Source organism: Camelus bactrianus, chromosome 15, assembly GCF_048773025.1.
Source record: "Camelus bactrianus isolate YW-2024 breed Bactrian camel chromosome 15, ASM4877302v1, whole genome shotgun sequence".
Taxonomy (NCBI): domain Eukaryota; kingdom Metazoa; phylum Chordata; class Mammalia; order Artiodactyla; family Camelidae; genus Camelus; species Camelus bactrianus.
In genome coordinates, this window is record NC_133553.1 from 66,321,245 (window position 1) to 66,338,829 (window position 17,585).

Below are 17,585 nucleotides of genomic sequence, written 5' to 3' on the forward strand. Positions count from 1 at the left end.
GGCATCCTCTTGAAATGCCAGCCCCCTACATTTAGCCCCTCGCTCCTCAGAGTGGATCAAGTTCCCAGAGATTTGCTTTCCTGACAGCAGGTGCCAGAGCAGGCAGGAACCTCAGTGCTCACCCAGCACCACCCCCTCATCATATGGATGGAAAACTGAGGCTCGGAGGAGGGGGGGGTGACTTATCTGAGGTCACGCAATGAAGTAGGACCGAGCTGAAAGGCTACAGTGCCTAATCCTTTGGATACACAAATGGAAGGGCTTGGGGCAGGAGAGGGGGGTGGGGGTCAGGCACAGTAAAGGCATACCTTCTGCGTTCTTACTTCCGATGGGTGGGTTTCCTCCTTTGGCCACGCCTCCCCATCGCAGCTGAGATCATGGGTACCTGGACTGAGGGGAGGGCTCCTGGCTCCTTAGTTAAGCACAGAATGCCAGAGTTGGGGGGGGGCTCCCATCAGTTGGTGACTAGCACAGGGAGCCTCTTTCGGCTCCTCTCCCTTGGGCTTCACACGGCTAGGCCAGAGCCCAGGGCGCGGTGCGAGTGCTGACCTCACCTGAACTCCTCCGGCCCTGCTCCAAGATGGAAGTGGGGGGACTCGGGGGTGGTGGGAGGGTGGGGAGTTGGGGGGGTGACAAATGTGGAGCCCGCCTGCTTCACTCCTCCCCCAAAAGCGCCTTGCTGTGTTTAAAGTTTTAATTTTTGCTAATTAATGTCAATTAATTTTGTATAATGAGTGTTTAATTTTGGGGAGTGTGTGAGCCTGGGAGCGACTGCAGTTCTGGGCTGTGAACGCTGATTAGCATCAACACCTGCTGCTTCCCCACTCCCTCCAGTGGAGGGGGGAGCACCAGGGTTTGGGGAGCTGGAGGGCGGCAGGGCCTAGTGGGCAGGTGGAGAGGGAGGAGGACCGCAGATGCTCCTGGTGCCCAAGCCAACCCTGGGGAGCAGAGCAGTCCAGGGCCCTTGCAGCTGGGGGACAGGGCTCTGCAGGTGAGGGGCGGCTTGAGGTCCTGGGGTTCTTGGAGCCTCAGTCTCCTGTTTCAATAAAGTGGGGAGGTGGAATAAACAGAGGGGAAGACTGAGATGCTCTGCAGTCTTTGGAGAAGAAAAGCAGGAGACCAAATACAATTTCAAATGGATTTACAGCACATATGCCATCTCCGAGCAGCTCTCATGTTTCCACACGACACAGTCGCAGTGGGAACCACGGGCAGACCTTTTCGGCACTGATCCCTCCTGTCTCCACAGCAGGCATGCTCTCCTGTCTCAAACAGGGGCTGTCAACTGGGGTCAATTTTAGGAGACATTTGGCAATGTTTGGAGACATTCCTGGTGATCACAACCGGGGGCGGGGCAGAGCAGGGGGTACCTTGCTACCAGCATCTAGTGGGTAGAGACCAGAGATGCTGCTAAACTTCCTACAATGCACAGGACAGTCCCCAAAACAAAGAATTATCTGGCCCAACATGTCAGCAATGCTGATGTTGAAAAACCCAAGACTTACACACATTCAGAGACTAACAGGTGAATTTGAAGTAAAGGAAGAGAGAATGGGAGCCTGGGTTTCGGGCCAGCTGGGTTTGGGGTTGAATCCTCGTCCTGTGTCTCCCCCTCCTCATCCTCAGAGGTGAGCTCCTGACAGCCCCAGGGCCCCCCAGTGCTCAAGGTTCAGAAGGGCCCCTAGAGAGGCCTTGGGATGGGGCACCTGGCCTGTGTTAGTGACACGCCCTCTAGTGGTGGCGTGAATGTACTGCATTCATCACACGCCTGGGACTGCCAGGTCCGTGGTACCCAGGAGACCCAACAAAACCACTGGAGAGGATATTGGGGTTTTCTGCCCTGAAAGGCATCAGTCTCTGCCCTCTGAGAACCTCTTCCACCGCCACCACACCAACACCAACATCAACACCATCTCAGTAAAGACAAGGCCACAGGAATGTGGTCCTGGAGAGGAGCATCTACCTAAAGCCAGGAGCCACCAGCTCACTCTGCGAACTCCACCCTCTGCCTGGGTGTAAAAGGAGGGGCTGCACTTAGTGTCACCAAGGGATCTCCGGGTGCTGGCTGAGCTCACAGGCTGGCCAGGGAGAGAGAAGCCAGGGACGACGGAGACACGTCTAGCCCAATTGTGCGTGTGTGTGTGCGTGTGTGTGTGCGAGTGTGTGTGTGTGTAGGAGACAAAGAGAAGAGAGAGTGTGGTTTTGGAGGTGATGGAGCTGTCCCAGGCTTGTGGTGGCATCTCCTGCTCTCTGAAGTTTCTGGATATGCGATGTGGCCTCAGCAGGACAGAGCAGGCCTTTGGTTCAAACACAATACCACTTGAGATGAAGGACAAGGCATGAAAGGGAGTGAGGACCCAGTCTCTCTCCCCTCCGGGACATTTGGGGATGACGGAGCCCACTTCTCATCTAAGCTGCCCAGATGGGGAAAAGACAGAGAAAACCCTAAACGCCAGAATGATGGCAACCCCAGGCTTCTCCCTTGGAACACCCACAGTTCTTACTGCCTACTCCAGTGGTGCGTGCCCTGCGATCTCTTCTGTTGACTGTGTATAACGGTTGGCCATTTATTGAGCACCTGCTGTATGCACTGGTTACTAGCCTTTGAGCAATGAGAGCGCCAGTCTGTTTCAGGGGTTTCACTTACATGATCCCTTCCAGAACTTTCAGGTCTGCTGTTTTCCTTTCAAACCTTCCCAGATCCCTCCCATCGCACTCCAGGGAAGTCCAGCTCTGGAGACACAGACACTGAGAGACTGAGCAAATGAAAAAGAGAGAGAGAGACCAACCAGGGGCTATGGGTCTCCTTTCAAGCACACCAAAAAGATCTATTATTGACGGTATCAGCAGGTTAATTAAGCAGTCTGTTAGTGACAATGTTAAGAAAGCTGGCACATTTTCATCTCAGATTGACACCATTCAAGACTCAGGCATAACTGATGTTGGAGCAGTGATGCCGGGAGATGTCATGGGATGAGAGAAAGGGAGAGGGAAAGAATGAGGGGGGGGGAGAGGTTGCTTCGTGCTGATGCCAAGCTGATGCCAAGTCCTGAGGAAAATATGCTCTTGACTGCTACAGATGTTCTCACATCAGACCCAACGTGATGCAAAATCATGCAGATTGTGAACGGCTAATGAAGTGCCCATGTGAAAGGGACAGTGTGGGGAGGAAGAAAGCACAGTCAGACAGAAAGACAAGTGTGCAAGAAAAGTCTCAAAAAGAAGACTGCAGGGGAGCTTGCCCCCTGAACCCGCACCGGAACAGATGCATTGATCCATGGAGTTAATAGTCCAGAAACACCCCCACCTGTAGAGGAGATGAACTGCGTCAGTGCAGCTGTATCAACTCCCATGGAAAGGACCATTCAAATATGGGAGTGGAGCAATGGGCTATTCATCTAGGGAAAATCAAAAGCCATAACTCCTCTGTTTTAAGAGGCATCTACTCATATTTAACATTATAAAAATCACCATGTGCCTTACAGTGTGTGTTGCAGGGGGGAACTTACCCTTTCTCCATCACAACTGCCTGTGCATAGGTGAAATCAGCCACGTGTAGAGGTATCTGTTCATGCAAGTGCCACGTCAGCTGCCCACAGCAATCCACACAGAATTTGAACTTAAACTTAGATTCCTAATTGTTGCCTAAAACATCTTTTTAAAACTTACACTATAATGGAGCATGGACATGAAAAGTTATTGTACATGCACAAGATCGTCTGCCAGATACCAGGCAATGCAATTAAAGGCAGCAGAAATTGCCAAACCATAGATAGCTCCCCTAAAGAAATGCTTGCCCATATGCACAAAGAGACATTTACAAGGATGTTAATTATAGCTGTGTTTGTAACAGCAAATAATTAGAAACAACCTAAATGTCCACCATTAGGGAACTCACATGGGAAGATGGCCAAAGCAAACTTACATGAACAAAGTTACTGAGTATGTGCAGGATGATTTACTGACTGCAAAACCCTGTAACTGATACACACACACACACACGTGTGCATAAATCCCTGGGTAATGTTCTGGAAGGTTCACACCTCACCGAGTCATCCCCTTGGGGAGGAGAACTAAATTTGGGAATTAGAGGTTATTGAAGGACTTCCACTTTTTTTTAACCCTAAATTTTTCTATGCTGTTTGCATTTTTACAATGGGAATGTAATCATGTTTTACGTGTCTAAAAATTGAAAAGAAAATGCCAAATTTCTTGAAGTAGACTGGAAAAATGTTTAAACCAGCAGGGGTTGGTGTGACCTATTCATGGGTTTTACACTTCGGCATCTATACGTCAGAAACTTCCCAAAGAAGCTGATGAACTTCAAGAATATTTTTTCCTTCAAGTAAAGAAAAAAAAAAATGCAACCACAAGTATAACCAAATAGGGAATGAAAAAAAAAAACCCAATAATCTTTTATACGCTTTGAAATTATCCTGTCAAGTTAAAAGGGGCTAAAAGGGTCAAGATTAGAGGCAGGGATTACAAAAAGCAGTGGTGGCCGTGATGCTGTGTTTAACAATCAATGTCCAACAGAGAATCGGAGAATGTGAAAAAGGCAGAGACTCAGAGTCTGTGGAATTGGATTGAATGTGTAGTGAATGCTTGTTTATTCCTTCAGATGAACATGAAATATAACCCTCTCCTCTTCTGGAAGGCTATTACATTAATGCCTCTTATGACCGAGGCATCTAAGAACTGAGAAACATGGCCTTTGAGATCTATTTAAGAGCCATGTTGTAAGGAATGGGGAACTGGGAAAACGTATTTATTAAACATGACGAAGGACTACCGATATTAATCTATGGAGGGTCATGGTGACTGACTCCCCGTAGCTATTCTAACCCCAAAAGACCAGACTAAACTAATTGTAATAACCCCTTCCTTGCCAGTGGATGATTTAGGAAGGGACACGTGACCAATCCTAGCCAAAGAGGGACGTCTGCGGGGGCTTCTGAGAAAGGTCTTCTCCCACTTAAGAAGAGGTGGCAGGCAGAGCCTCCGGTCCTCTGGGCAGTGGTGGGTTTGGATGGGATGTGTGGAATTGCTGCTTCCACTTCACAACCACAAAGGGAGCTAGCCTGAGGATGAAGCCCCTGCCAGAGCAGAGGGATGGTAGGAATGACCCCGGATGCCTCGACTGAGACTCGACCTCTGCAAAGTAATAAATCCCTTTTTTATTTAAGCTGGCTTGAGTTGAGGGTTTCTGTTACTTTCAGCCAAAAATATCCATCAAAATGTATAAAGAGCTTTAACGATTATTAAGAAAAAGATACAGTGAGCAAAATTACCGAAAAACACTCGAGTGAAAATTCATAAAAGAAATACTTAAGTTAAGAAAAGATTCTCAACCACACCAGGAATTGGAAAATACACATTAAAATGAGAAAAGAACCATTTCCAACGGACAACTGTTTCGGAGATGGATGACACCAAAATGTTGAAGAGGATGTAGGGGGACAAAAATTCAAACCTTGCTGGTGGAGTAAAAGGAGGAAGCAGAGACCGGCAATCCCTCTGACATGGTCATTCCACATCGAGGTACAGACCCTAGACTGGTATTCTCAACACTCGCTGCACAACTGAAACCAAATCCCAAGTAGGACCCGGATGTCTGCATTTCTTTTTAGAGCTCCCCAGGTGTTTGTTGGAAAACCTGTGGCCTGGAGAAGCTCCTACTCATGTGCACGTGGACATGTGTGCAAGGCTGTCCGGTGCAGCACTGTGTACACTAGCGAGAAACTGGAGACAACCTGGATGTCCCCAGTCAGTCTGCGGAAGAGTCACACAGCCTACAGCAGCTGAAATGAACGCACAGGTATTAACATAAATAAATCTCAAAACCACAACGAAGAGCAAAGTTAAAGGGACATGTACAGTGCGACCCGGTTCATGTAAACTTAACGCACAGACAATACAATTTCTGGTTTATGATATATGCGTATATGATACAACGTAAAAGTACAGATGGGGAGGATGCACGTCAACAACCGCCCCCGAGAGAGAGAAGGAGGAAACCAGAATCAGAAAGGCAGAGGGCACAGAAGGCTGCGGGCGCCTCTGATATTTTATTTCTCTATTTCCTATAATATTCTATGTGTTTGAAATAATATTTCATAATTTTAAAAAGTCACAGAATGAATTATTGTGGCTGTTAAAAGGATACGTTGGAATTTTATGACTGTCATCAAAAGACATTTAACATTTATCATGAGGTTAATAAATGATTTATACATAGTATGAGCTCATTTGTATTAAATATATATTTATAAAGGCATATTTCTGTTTATATAGGTGCAATAAACAGGCAGAGATGGCTACACTTGTAGATGCTTGTTTGAATTTGGAGGGGTATCTATGAAACTCATCTCTGGGGATTGTTTAACTTCTACAGCCATCATGTATTATCAGAAAAAAAATTCTTTTTTATTAAAACATAAACACTCCAGAGGCAACCGGGAGACTTGAGCCTCCATCTTGGCTCCACATTGACATTGGACAAAGATCTCCAAGCTCTACTTCCTCTCTCTCTTTTATTTTGTAGGTAACAAGTACACCCAGTAAACCATCCATACCACGTGAAAGGGTAAATAATAACCTTTAGCATCACTCCCATCCCCAGAGGCAACCACTGTAGCCAGGTTCTCATGTCCCTGCCACACACAGTCTATGTATTTGCAAGCAGACATGTGTGTACACACACACACATATGCACACTCACTCCAATCGCACCAGACTACGGCCCCTCGGTCTTTAGGGGAGTAAGGAGATTTACACCCTAATATTTGCTTGATTTCATGATATTCGCCACCATTCTGCCTGAGAGGCAGGGCTATAAGGCACAGATCTTCCTTTAAATATCTTGAGAATTGGGGGAGACTTTCACAACCTGTACTGAAGTGTCACAAACTCAGAACTGGGGATTTCTGGATTAGAAAAATCAGCCTATAAATTTAGGCGAAGGCTGACCCTGAGGTTTGGGACCTCCTAATCAAAGGTTCCTGCTGCAATGTACCCTTTGATCGCAGCTGCTCCCTAGCTGGGGGTTCTTCAATGGCTCCCCAGTCATCATCAGAAAAAGCTCTTACTCTCAGCTAATATTTAAGGCCCCAGTATGCCGTGTCCCCTTCCCCTTCCGCCACAGGCCCGGCCCGTCCCGTCCCGTCCCAACCAGACCCCGTCTTCCCGCACCCACAACCCCTCCTCCCCTGCCTCATGCTTCTCCCCCTTCTCTGCCTCTGCACTTCTCTGCCTTCTGGATTTCAGGAATTATAAGATATCTGAACTGGAAGGCCATTCACTCAGTAAGCAATCACTGAGTGCCTACTGTATGCAAGCTGCCCAGATACAGGTGACTTGATCACATGAGTGCCCCTCTCAGGTTCTTGGATCAGGTGGCAACTCGGACACTTCCCCAACCCAGGCGTCAGTCAGCTCATTCTAATAACAGACTGTCAGTTTTTCAGAGGATCTCACTACTCTTGTCTGGCCCCACTTACCCTTGCTATTCTGGATGTGTGGGGTCCAGAACTAACCAGGCTTCTCTACTCTGGCCTCTCTGTCTCTAACAAGGCAGCTGCAATCGGGGGGAGCCTCATCAGAGCCACACTCCACACTGCAGACCTTCCCTGAGTGTACAGCCCACAAAATTCCGGGGTCGTTGTCCCAAGGACGCTGGTTAGATGAGGTCTGAGCTCCTCTCTACTTGTATAGCTGCATTTTTGGACAGCAAGCCTTACGTCAAACCTTATGAGATCTTTCCAGATCCTGGTCCTCTTGCTCGTGAATTCATAACCACTGCCAAGTTGCTATCCCTGTTCCTTGAACGTCACCTATAGGCCTCCTCTGACCGAGGCAGATAAGACTGAAGGCAGAGCCCTAGGACACACCACTGGAGACGCCCCTCTGGTTGACTCGGCCCCACTGGCCCTTTCCTCTTGGGGCCTGGCATACCCCGGGGCCCTATGTCAGTTCTCGGGCTGCCCCTGATTCTGGCACCCCGCCCAGTTCCACCTACCCATTCAGATCCAACCCAGAAAGGCTGAAGAATGTGCCCAAGATGACCTGGTCATTCCCCTAGGCCTGCCGGCTGTGTGAATGACAGTGATAGAGAAAGGAATATAAGAAATACAAGAATATAAGAAAAGTATGTAAGAAAACAGAACATTCAAAAAACTATTTTAAAAATGAAAAAAAAAAACAAACAAAAAACAAAAAACAAAAAACCCAGACTAAATGTCCAAGCAGCCGCAGAATGTGTTCACCAGTGTCATCAGGGTGGGGTTTCACTACGGGAGCCCAATTTCAAACCTTTTCTACCAAAGCACTCATTTGATCACCGAACAACCCCACGCTGAACACTGACTGTGTGCCAAGCACATAGGGGCTCTGGGGGTTGGTGATGGATGAGATCGAGCCCCTGTCTGAGGGAGGCTCACAGTCTGATAAAGGAGGCAGACTGAGAAACAAAATGAGTAGTTTCGGGATAGACACAGACACACACAGGGTGCTGTGGTCTAACCCCGACTGGGGCTACCAGGGAGGGCTTCCTGGAGGAGGCGGTGTCTGAAGTGAGAAACAACGACCTGGCAGCCAAGAGAAGGCAGGGGGTGGGACTGAGGTAGCAGGAAAGAGCGGGCACTCCAGGCAAGCAGGGCCATGTGCAAAGCCCTGGGGCCCAGCGAGGGAGGCAGGAAGGACGTCACAAGATTCAGCAGAGTGCGATGGGGTACAAGCAAGGCCAGAGGCCAGGTCAAGGAAGTGACTCGAGGGCCTCCAGGACAGCCTCAGGGCCGTGGATGCCACGTGAAGTATCACTGACCTGGATGGAGGGAGCGTAAGTCACGAGGCCCAGACAGCAGACACAAGAGCACCTGTGGCTTCTAACCACAGGTTAGAAGGGATGAGGGGTGGAGGGGGTGCGGTCCAGGGACTGACCCTTGGGCTTGGGCACCCCGCGGGGCCACCTCCCGGACAAGGGAAGAAGGCTGGACTGAGCACCCGGGAAGAGCAGTCAAATGAAGGGGGATCAGTGCCCAGAAGACCACCATGGTCTGGGGGTAGACGTGGTGCACAATGGTGCGAATGAACAGAAGACCTCTCCCAAAGACACCCAGACACCCGAGGAGGGACTCGCTGCCGAACACAGAGACTTCTTCATGGTGATGAAACAAGCTGTGACATTTAATGCAAGGGACTGCAGCCAACCGCACAGGACAAAGCCACTTCCTGGCGAAGGCACGATGAGGCTGCCATCTCCGGTCCACGCAGCAAGGTTAGTCCCAGGGCGAGGAGTCGGCTGGCTGGTGCTGAGGGTCAGGTCTCCCCAGCCGGGAGCTCGGGCCCAGATGGGGCTCTTCCTTAGCACACAACTAATAAACGTGCTTGTCCCCGGCTCCCTGTGGATTCAGCCAGACAGCCTGGGGGTGACCTTCAGAGCTTCCTGCCTGCCCCCCCCCCACATACACGGGTGCTTGCCAGGTGATCCCCGGGGTCCACCTCTCAGCTCCAGGTCATAGCCCCCACCCTGCCCATTTCTCCCAAGGTGAGTCTACGCCTCTCCCCGGTGCCCCGCTGTGGCACCCGGGACCTGGCACTCTCTCCTACCCGTCACTCATCCCAGCCCCCACCCCAAGGCCTCATAAGAAGGCTGTTTGTGGAGCCTGCTTCCCCTGGAAGGGACTCTGCTCATGGAGACTGGTGGCTGGACCAGGGGGTGGGGGTATTTTTCCAGTGCCTCCTCGACTGACCTTCAATTACGCTGTTTGTCCAGCTCCCCAAACCATTAACTTTCACCTCACAGCAACCACACATCAATTAATGGAGGGCCTGCTCCAAGCTTGAGCTTCTGAACACAATTAAGCGTGACAGTCCACAAATAAGAAAGAACTGAAGAATTAATTAAGGTCTAAACAAATTAATTACCAGTCCCCAATCAATTCCAATGCCAGCACACACGCTCCTGGGTGCACCGTCTTTCCTAACATCTCCATGTATAAATAGAAACTGAGATTTCCCACATGATCGCTGTTCTAGACCAGGGCACAGCAAGACTCTGAAACCACCTTGAGGGAGAGAACTGGCTGCAGTGAGCATCCGCAGGGCTCCCATGTGCTCAGCACACACGCATGCACACACATCAGTTGCACATACGTGGACACAACCCAGCTGAAAAACCAGAGGTGAACTAGCAGAGTGCTCGTGGGGGGAAGCCAAGGAGCCCCAGCTGCCCCTGGACCACATCCCTCAGTTTCTCACTGGGTGAACTTGAAGTAGCCCTGGGCTGAGTCTGGACAGCCTGGGCTTTGGCCAGCTCAGGATAACATTCAGCAAGGCTGAATTTGTCTGTTCTTCTGAGAAATGAGAATGACTCGCTCTGCCAGAGGGTCCCCCCAGAATGAGGATGAGGAGAACTGAGGGGGACAGAGGCCTGCTGGGGGAGATGTGCAGAGCTGGGTGGGGCCCCTAGATGCACAGCTCTGCAAACCCGGGGGAGGCCTGCAGTGACTGTCACGGAAGTCCCCGTGGGAAGGGTCTGGTCTGAGACCAGAGATGGGTGGGAGCGGCGGAATCAGGTGCAGGAACCAGCAGTCCTGTCCCTGGAGCCCCAGGCCTCTCTCTGGGACAGCAGTGGGGCTCAGTAAAGAGAGGTCTCCTCCCACCTCCCGGTCTTGAAGCCAGGCTTCCACCTCTGCTTCCCACAGCAGGTGAGGCCAGACTGTGCCAGGCCACCATTAAGAGCAGAGCAGCGGGAAGAAGCAACTGACCCTCAGGAGTCTCCTTATTTCCCAGAGCCCGAGTTCCCAGCCCACCCAGGGGAGAGGGAGGAGGGGTGTGATTGCTGAGCACAGGGCACACAGACCCTTTCAGGACCCCCTCCTACTCCATCCCCCACCCCAGCAACCAGGGTTCATCCGATCACTTCCATCTGCCTCAACCTACTCCCCAGGGCACTCATGGCTCCATGAGTCCTGTGTCTCCATCAGGCCAGGGGGCCAGATGGCCAAGGACCCTCTACAAGGTAAAGCAAGTCCTGAGCAGGCTTCTCAGTGGCCATAATGGTGGCCTGGCACAGCCTGGCTCACCTGCCATGGGCAGAAGGCAGACGCCTGGTGGGACCTAGGGCTCCCGGCATGTAGTGGGGCTGACAGGTGTTCTATCCAGCCAGAGGCTCCTGGGGATAAGGCACAAGGAGGCCAAGTGCAGGGACTCGTCGGTGGCCTGAGAGGACCAGGGGGCTTTTAAGGTACTGGAGGGTGAGGTCCATGCCTGTTCACCCTGTACACCTGTGTTAGTGTCGACCAGGGGCGTCAGCAAGTGCCCATTTGCAGACGGGCCTGGGATGGACACTGAGGGCCAGAGAGATGGAAGCCCGCATGTCTGGGCGGAGAGACTGAGGCAGGAGGCCCACAGCCAGGCTTGGAGAGTGGGCCTGAGGAAACAGCCAGAAGGGGCCTGCTTCTCTCAGGATCCTGGCAAGCTAAGATTCTCAGGGCTGCAAACCTCACCATGTGTACCCTGTACCACTGGCTAGGGATACGCAGGTCTCAAGACCCTAGCGCTGGTGGTGGTTGGACCAGCGCTAGGGGCCGTGCCTCCTCCCCAACAAGAAGACAGGAGAGGAATCGGCTGGAGCCCAAAGAGGGACAGGTCAGAAGTCTCAGGTGGGAGTGGCACAAAGGGTCAAACCTGAAAGCAGAGACCCTCCTCCTGAGGGAGCCCCAGAGAGGTTAAGACCACTTCCAAGGTCACACAGCAAGACAGCTGGCAGAGCAAGGCTGGAACAGAACCCTGGCCCTGGTGGAGTTGTTATCTGAAGTTTGGCTCAAGGACAGATTACATCTTGACTGAGACCAAGATCCAGTCCAGTGCAGCTGAGAGCTGCCCCACCTCGGGCTGCATCTGACCCACCAGCTCGGGTTGGCGAGGAACACGAGATCGGCAGCTGTGTTCACTCAATTAGGTCCCTTAACAAAGTCAGATCGAAAGAGTTATTCCATTAATGGCCCATGCCAGAAATAGCTGAGAGTTCATTAAAAGTGTGGAGTTGCTATAGCAATTATCTGGGTCGGCTGAGCCGGGCGGTTGGTCCGGGAGTTCATTAGCCTCTGGGCCAATGAGGAGGTGGGGCTGCTCAGTAATGGTCTCCCACCTTCTCACAGGGGCTTTTAAGGTGCTTCAAAGCACTTTCCTATGAATGGAAGTGGTCTGTGGACTCGTCTGATCCTCAGCTCAAGGCTGTAGGAAGGTAGGTACTGGAGCCCCCATTTTACAGATGGGGAAGCTGAGCCCTGGAGGTGAAGAACAAGGTTGGAACCATGAGCGTGGGTCTTCAGACTGAGCCTTGGCAACAGGGAGGCCACGGGACCTCATGCCCCTCCTGGGCCTGCCCCATCATTGTCCTCCGCCATCAGATGGGGAACTCAATGTCATGATTTAAGCACTTGCTTCTCCTTCTCTCTCTCTCTCTCTCTTTTTTTTTTTTTTCAATTTCAGTTATTTATTTATTTATTTAGTTGAAGGATAGTCAGTTTACAGTGTTGTGTCAATTTCTGGCGCACAGCATAATGTTCAGGCACACATATACACACATATACTCTTTTCATATTCTTTTTCATTTTCATGGTAGGTTACTACAAGACATCGACTATAGTTCCCTCCTTTGATGATTAGTTGCAATTGGCCTTGTGTTTCTTTCAGTGTTGTGTATTTTTTTTTTTAGTTTTTTAAAAAAACTTTCACTTTCCAAATAAGGCATTCGTTTCTTAAGAGCCAGGCTGGGCTTTGCGGGATCCCAGGGCCCAGACTTGGGGCATCTATGGCGAGCTCAGGGACTCCCAAGACCAGAAGACTCTGCTGAAGGCAGGTGAAAGCACCCCAACACACACACACATGTGCAAGGACAGTTACCTACCTATAACTGGAGGCCCGTGAAATGTAAAGGGCCCACCTCACGGAGGCTGGGAGTATTAGACTAGCAGGAGCCTTGAACCTACTGCTGTGTCAGGAACCCCCGTGACAGGCTGGTGAGGCCTGTGCACCCCTCTCCAAATAATGCCTCTAAATGCATAAAGCAAAATATGTAGGATTACAAAGGGATTGCATTGAAGTAAGCTATCCAAATATTTTTTCCATTTTGATATAGAAATAAATGTGATTTTAAACTAATGAATTCATAAGCAAGATCCACCAGTGGATCTATTCAATATCATAGTTTTGAATTAGTGTTGAGCACATATGATATTTTAAGATTCCAGTAACAACTGTAATGTGACATGAAAATATCTGTGATTTTTACTGGTGACAGTCACAGGTCCTGCTTATACTATGATTTGCTGCCTACATTCAGAATAGAAGGAAATGTTAAATTTCAGTTAGAAGTTAGTATAAATATTTGCCCCAACTAAGTTCACGCGATCAGCTGCGTTCTATCCACTGACACTTTGAGGATCTGGGGACCCCAGGTTAAGAATCCCTGTGCCAAAAGCAGAATCTCAGGCACAGAGCTGGTAAGTGGGGCCCCTCTCACCTGTTTTTCTATCTACACGTTTTGCTCCTGTTGCCCCAGCCAGGAGACAGCCCCCCGTGTCAGTGAGGGGTGGAGGGGCCGCCCGGCTACCCCAGAGCCCAGCAGCCCAGCGCGCCCGGACGTGGGTCACACGTGCCTGCGCGCATGCGCACAGACGCTCCGTATGTGCAAGTCTTACCTATGGAGGGGAGCAGCGTAAATCTCTGCACGAGAAGGCGGGTGGTCGGGGTGAATTTGTTGGCTTTCTGAACCAGGACCTTAAGGCTCACCTTAGAAAGAGAAAACAAAGAGTGCGTGGTGCTGCCGCGGCCCGTGGGAGGAAGGGGCAGGCTGTGAGAAGAGCGGAGAGTCAGGGGCACCATCTTGCCCTGCAGCTGCGCCCCAGACCCTAAATCCTAGCATCACTTGACGCCGCTGAGCCCGAGTGTGGCTATTTAAAGCGCCACTGCCCAGTTGTCCCAGTTAACCACCCCTGAGAAAGAGGGAGGGGAAAGCATCAGCTAACCACACACACACACACACACACACACACACACACACACACACACACACGCACACACACACACAGACACGAACACACACACACAGAGACACACACAGAGACACAGCACACACACACACAGCCTCTCTGGGGAGAGGAAAGGGTTGGTGGGGTGGTTGCTGTTAGAAAACTATATAACCTGTGAATAAATAAAGTGTAGGACCCCCTCATTCCCACCCAGCCTCTTAAGCACACCTTTCTGGGGCCGCACCGTGGGCCCAGGCATGGGCCCAGCCAGACCTGGAGGGCTCAGCAGAGGGAGACCCACAGGCGACTGCAGAGCTAAGCCTGGAGTGGGATGGCGGTGCAGCGGGCATCCTGGGCTCACTGTCCGTCTTCACCCAGATTCCAGCTCCCCTTACCCAGCCCAGGACACCAGGGCCCCCCCTTGCCATTGCCTGGGGCACTACCACTCCAGCTCATCTCCCATGCAGACCCTCACCTTTCTAGAACACTCCATGTCCAATCACGTCCACCATGTCCCCTCCTCCCCACGACCTGTGCAAGAAGGTGCAGCCTCCTCCATGCAGCAGTCTCCGCCTCCATAACCTCACTTCCCCACTCCCCCAACACCCCACGTCCTCTCTTCCAGAGTCTAGCCAGCTATTTACTGGTGCTTTGGGAGTTTCTCACCTCAAGGTCTTTGCCCGTGCTGGTCCCTTTGCCCCCAAAATACCTTCCTTCCTTTGCTCAGTCCACAATTGTTCTTTAAGGCCCACCTCTGAGCGCCACCTGCTGTGGCACTAACACTAGAGGTCATTTAACCTTTCTCTGCCTCAGTTTCCTTACCTGTAAAACTGTTCAGTGTGAGCTTGGTGCATTAGGGGCCCCAATACATGAAGCTGTATGAGAAAGACGTCACCTCTCCCAGGCAGAAAGTCGCTCCCTCGCCCATCAGCAGCCCCTCCTTCCCAGGGCTCAGTACACTGTTCCTGGGTCTGATGCCTCCACCAGAATGAGAGGGAGGGACCATGCCTGCGTCACCTTTGTACATCCAGCCCTTAGGGCAATGGATGGTACATAGCATGTGCTCAAGAAATCAGTGGCTGACGAGCAAATGCAAGAAACAGCAAACAAGTGAATGGACGGAGAGATCAGCAGAAGCTGGAAGAGGGGCTTCTCGGAAGAGGGGAAGGCGGGATGAGACTGGGGAGAGAAGGACACTTTGGTGGAGGAAACAGCCTGAGCACAGGCACGGAGAGACAAAAGAGGATGCTGTGGCCAGACCAGAAGATGGGTGTGAAGAGGTCTTTGCTCCCCCATGCTGAGGCGAGAGCCAGCCCTCCCCTGTGTATTCTTCTTCAAAGGAGAAGCAGCGAGGCCGCTGCAGGACTCCTGGCCTGAGGGGGTCTGGTGCAGCCCTGGCTCTAGCCTCAAACTCCTGGGTTGTTGGGGAAGACACAGAGCCTTGAGAAGGCCTCCAGGGCTGCATGGTGCCCGCAGCCATCAAATCAGGGCCCAGCACGGCAGGAATGGCCCAGGCCAGGCCACAGCTGTGAGACCCGGCAGGATATGAAGGGACAGCCCGCCAACCCCTGGGCACCCAGGACCCCGCGGAGCCAGGGTGCTGCCAGGCAAACCCGGCCTGGGCTCTCAGGTGCCGGCCTCCATTTGAGTCCAACCCTTGTCCTCTCAGCCTGCTCAAAGGGAGGCAGGGAGGCAGAGAGGCACGTGGCAGTTTGGACACACTTCAGTGGGCGGGGCCGGGGGCAGGCTGGGGGCTTTACCCACACCTACTCGCAGGACTGGCCTTCTTACATACTGACCCCCAGCCCAGCTAGTGATTGTTCTTATCGAAGGGGGGACGAGGGGCGTGTCCCTCTGCTGGTTTCCCTGGGAACCGGTGAGCCAACCTGACATCAATTCCCCGTGTGACGGCCAACCTCCCCCTGCCCCGAGGGAAGACTGCCCCCATGTCCTGCCCAGCGTCTGCCACTTATCAGTGGGCTGGTGCTCCAGGACCTTGCTCCAGACGTGCCAGACCCCCTACCCATTAAACCACTGATGTCTCTGTCACTGACTCCGCGCTCTTTCTTTGGTCTTGAGGCTGGGCAAGTAAGGCCTTGCAGGCCTGTGGGGTACAGCCCAACACCCTGCTTCAGGGCTGCCCCTGCCGTGCAGATGGAACTCACCAAGTCCAGGTCTCCCCACTCTCAGCGGCAAGGGACTCAGAAATGGTCCCCCCGTGCCCCTCAAAGTATCAGGGACCATGTTCCTACAGACTGCCAGTGTGGAGGAAGGCCGGAGGACCCACAGGCAGGCATTGGTGATGAGGAAGAAGAGGAGGAAAGGGGCTTGCGGGGTTACCAGGCCAAGTGCTGGGCACATCGCAATGTCTTTATTAAATCCCCACTACGAGGCTTGTAGATGGGGCATGTTGCCCCTTGTTGCAGATTCAGAGACGTTCAGACAGGTTCCGGGAGGTTAAGTAACTTTGTCCAAGGACAGACTATTATAGCCAGGCAAAACTAGGACCCAGACCCACGGTCTGCTAATTCCAAAGCCCTGCTCTTAACCGCTTTGCTGTTTACTTTCCAGCTGTCTTCCATCTCAAAGGGGAACATCTGACATGCCATTTAAAGCTAGCCCCCTGAAAAGACCAGCTTGGAGCTGGGGCCCAGAGGAGTGGAAGGCAGCTCCAGGCCGAGAAGACAGGCCCTCGAACCACCTCTTCCTGGGCAGCTAGGAAACAGCAGGCCTGGGCTCAAAACCCGACATATTTGTTTGGAAAGATGCAGGCAGGGCTGGAGGAATGCGGAGCAGGAGTTCGCCAAGAAGCCAGCAGGGAACTCGAACCCTTCCACCAACAGCCTCTTGGGGGCAGGCAGGGCTGGATGGTGGTGGGAGGGCAGGAAGGAATAGTGGCCGGTGGTTAGAGCAAACACTCAGACTTGCCTCCGGCCCTCAAGCCTTCCCTTCCCACAGCGCCGAGTGAGTGACCCAGCCTGTCTTCCCCACCCCAGGTGGGAGGAAAGAGAAAACAATGCCTGGGTCTAGGGTCTCTTTTGGCCTCCCCTTCCCCGAAGCCTACCAGCATCTCCCCAACACGAACGGGTGAGATTTAGTTAGGCACCACACTTTTCTAAGTGCATGGCCAATGAGCTTGAGCCCCAGGAAGGGGCTGGGATCAGCCACATGGGGCAAAGGCCTGGGCATGTGTGTAGCTGAGAGCCCGCCAGGAGCTGGAGAGGTCACCCTGTCCACTCACCAAGGATGGGTCTGGTGGCAGGAAGGCACAAATACAGGGGAGGCCCCCATCCAGACCTTACTGTCCCAGCAGCTAGGATGGCCTCAGCCTTGGAAGGAACCAGGGTGGGCTGCAGACTGGGGGCTGGGAGCCGTCTGTTCTGGTTCCTTGGGTACCCTTTGGCCTGGAACATTTGGTGGAGCCCATTAAAATTAAAAAGCCAAGTGGCTGGTGGCTCTGAATGCCAGCTCACTTTCCCTGGCATGGTGGGTCCTGTTTAAGGGAACCAGCTGGCATTAATGGCACACAACTCATCATGAACAGCAGCT

The 17,585-nt window shown here is 52.1% G+C and overlaps 1 protein-coding gene across 2 annotated transcripts in view; it reads right to left on the bottom strand.

The window, feature by feature from the left end:
* SFXN5 (sideroflexin 5) overlaps positions 1–17,585 on the bottom strand; it is a 114,003-nt gene that overhangs the window by 26,369 nt on the left and 70,049 nt on the right. For both annotated transcript variants that reach the window (XM_074341310.1, XM_010963686.3), the window contains exon 10: positions 13,707–13,797. In XM_074341310.1, coding sequence (XP_074197411.1) covers positions 13,707–13,797 — 91 coding nt within the window. The remainder of the gene's footprint in view (positions 1–13,706; positions 13,798–17,585) is intronic.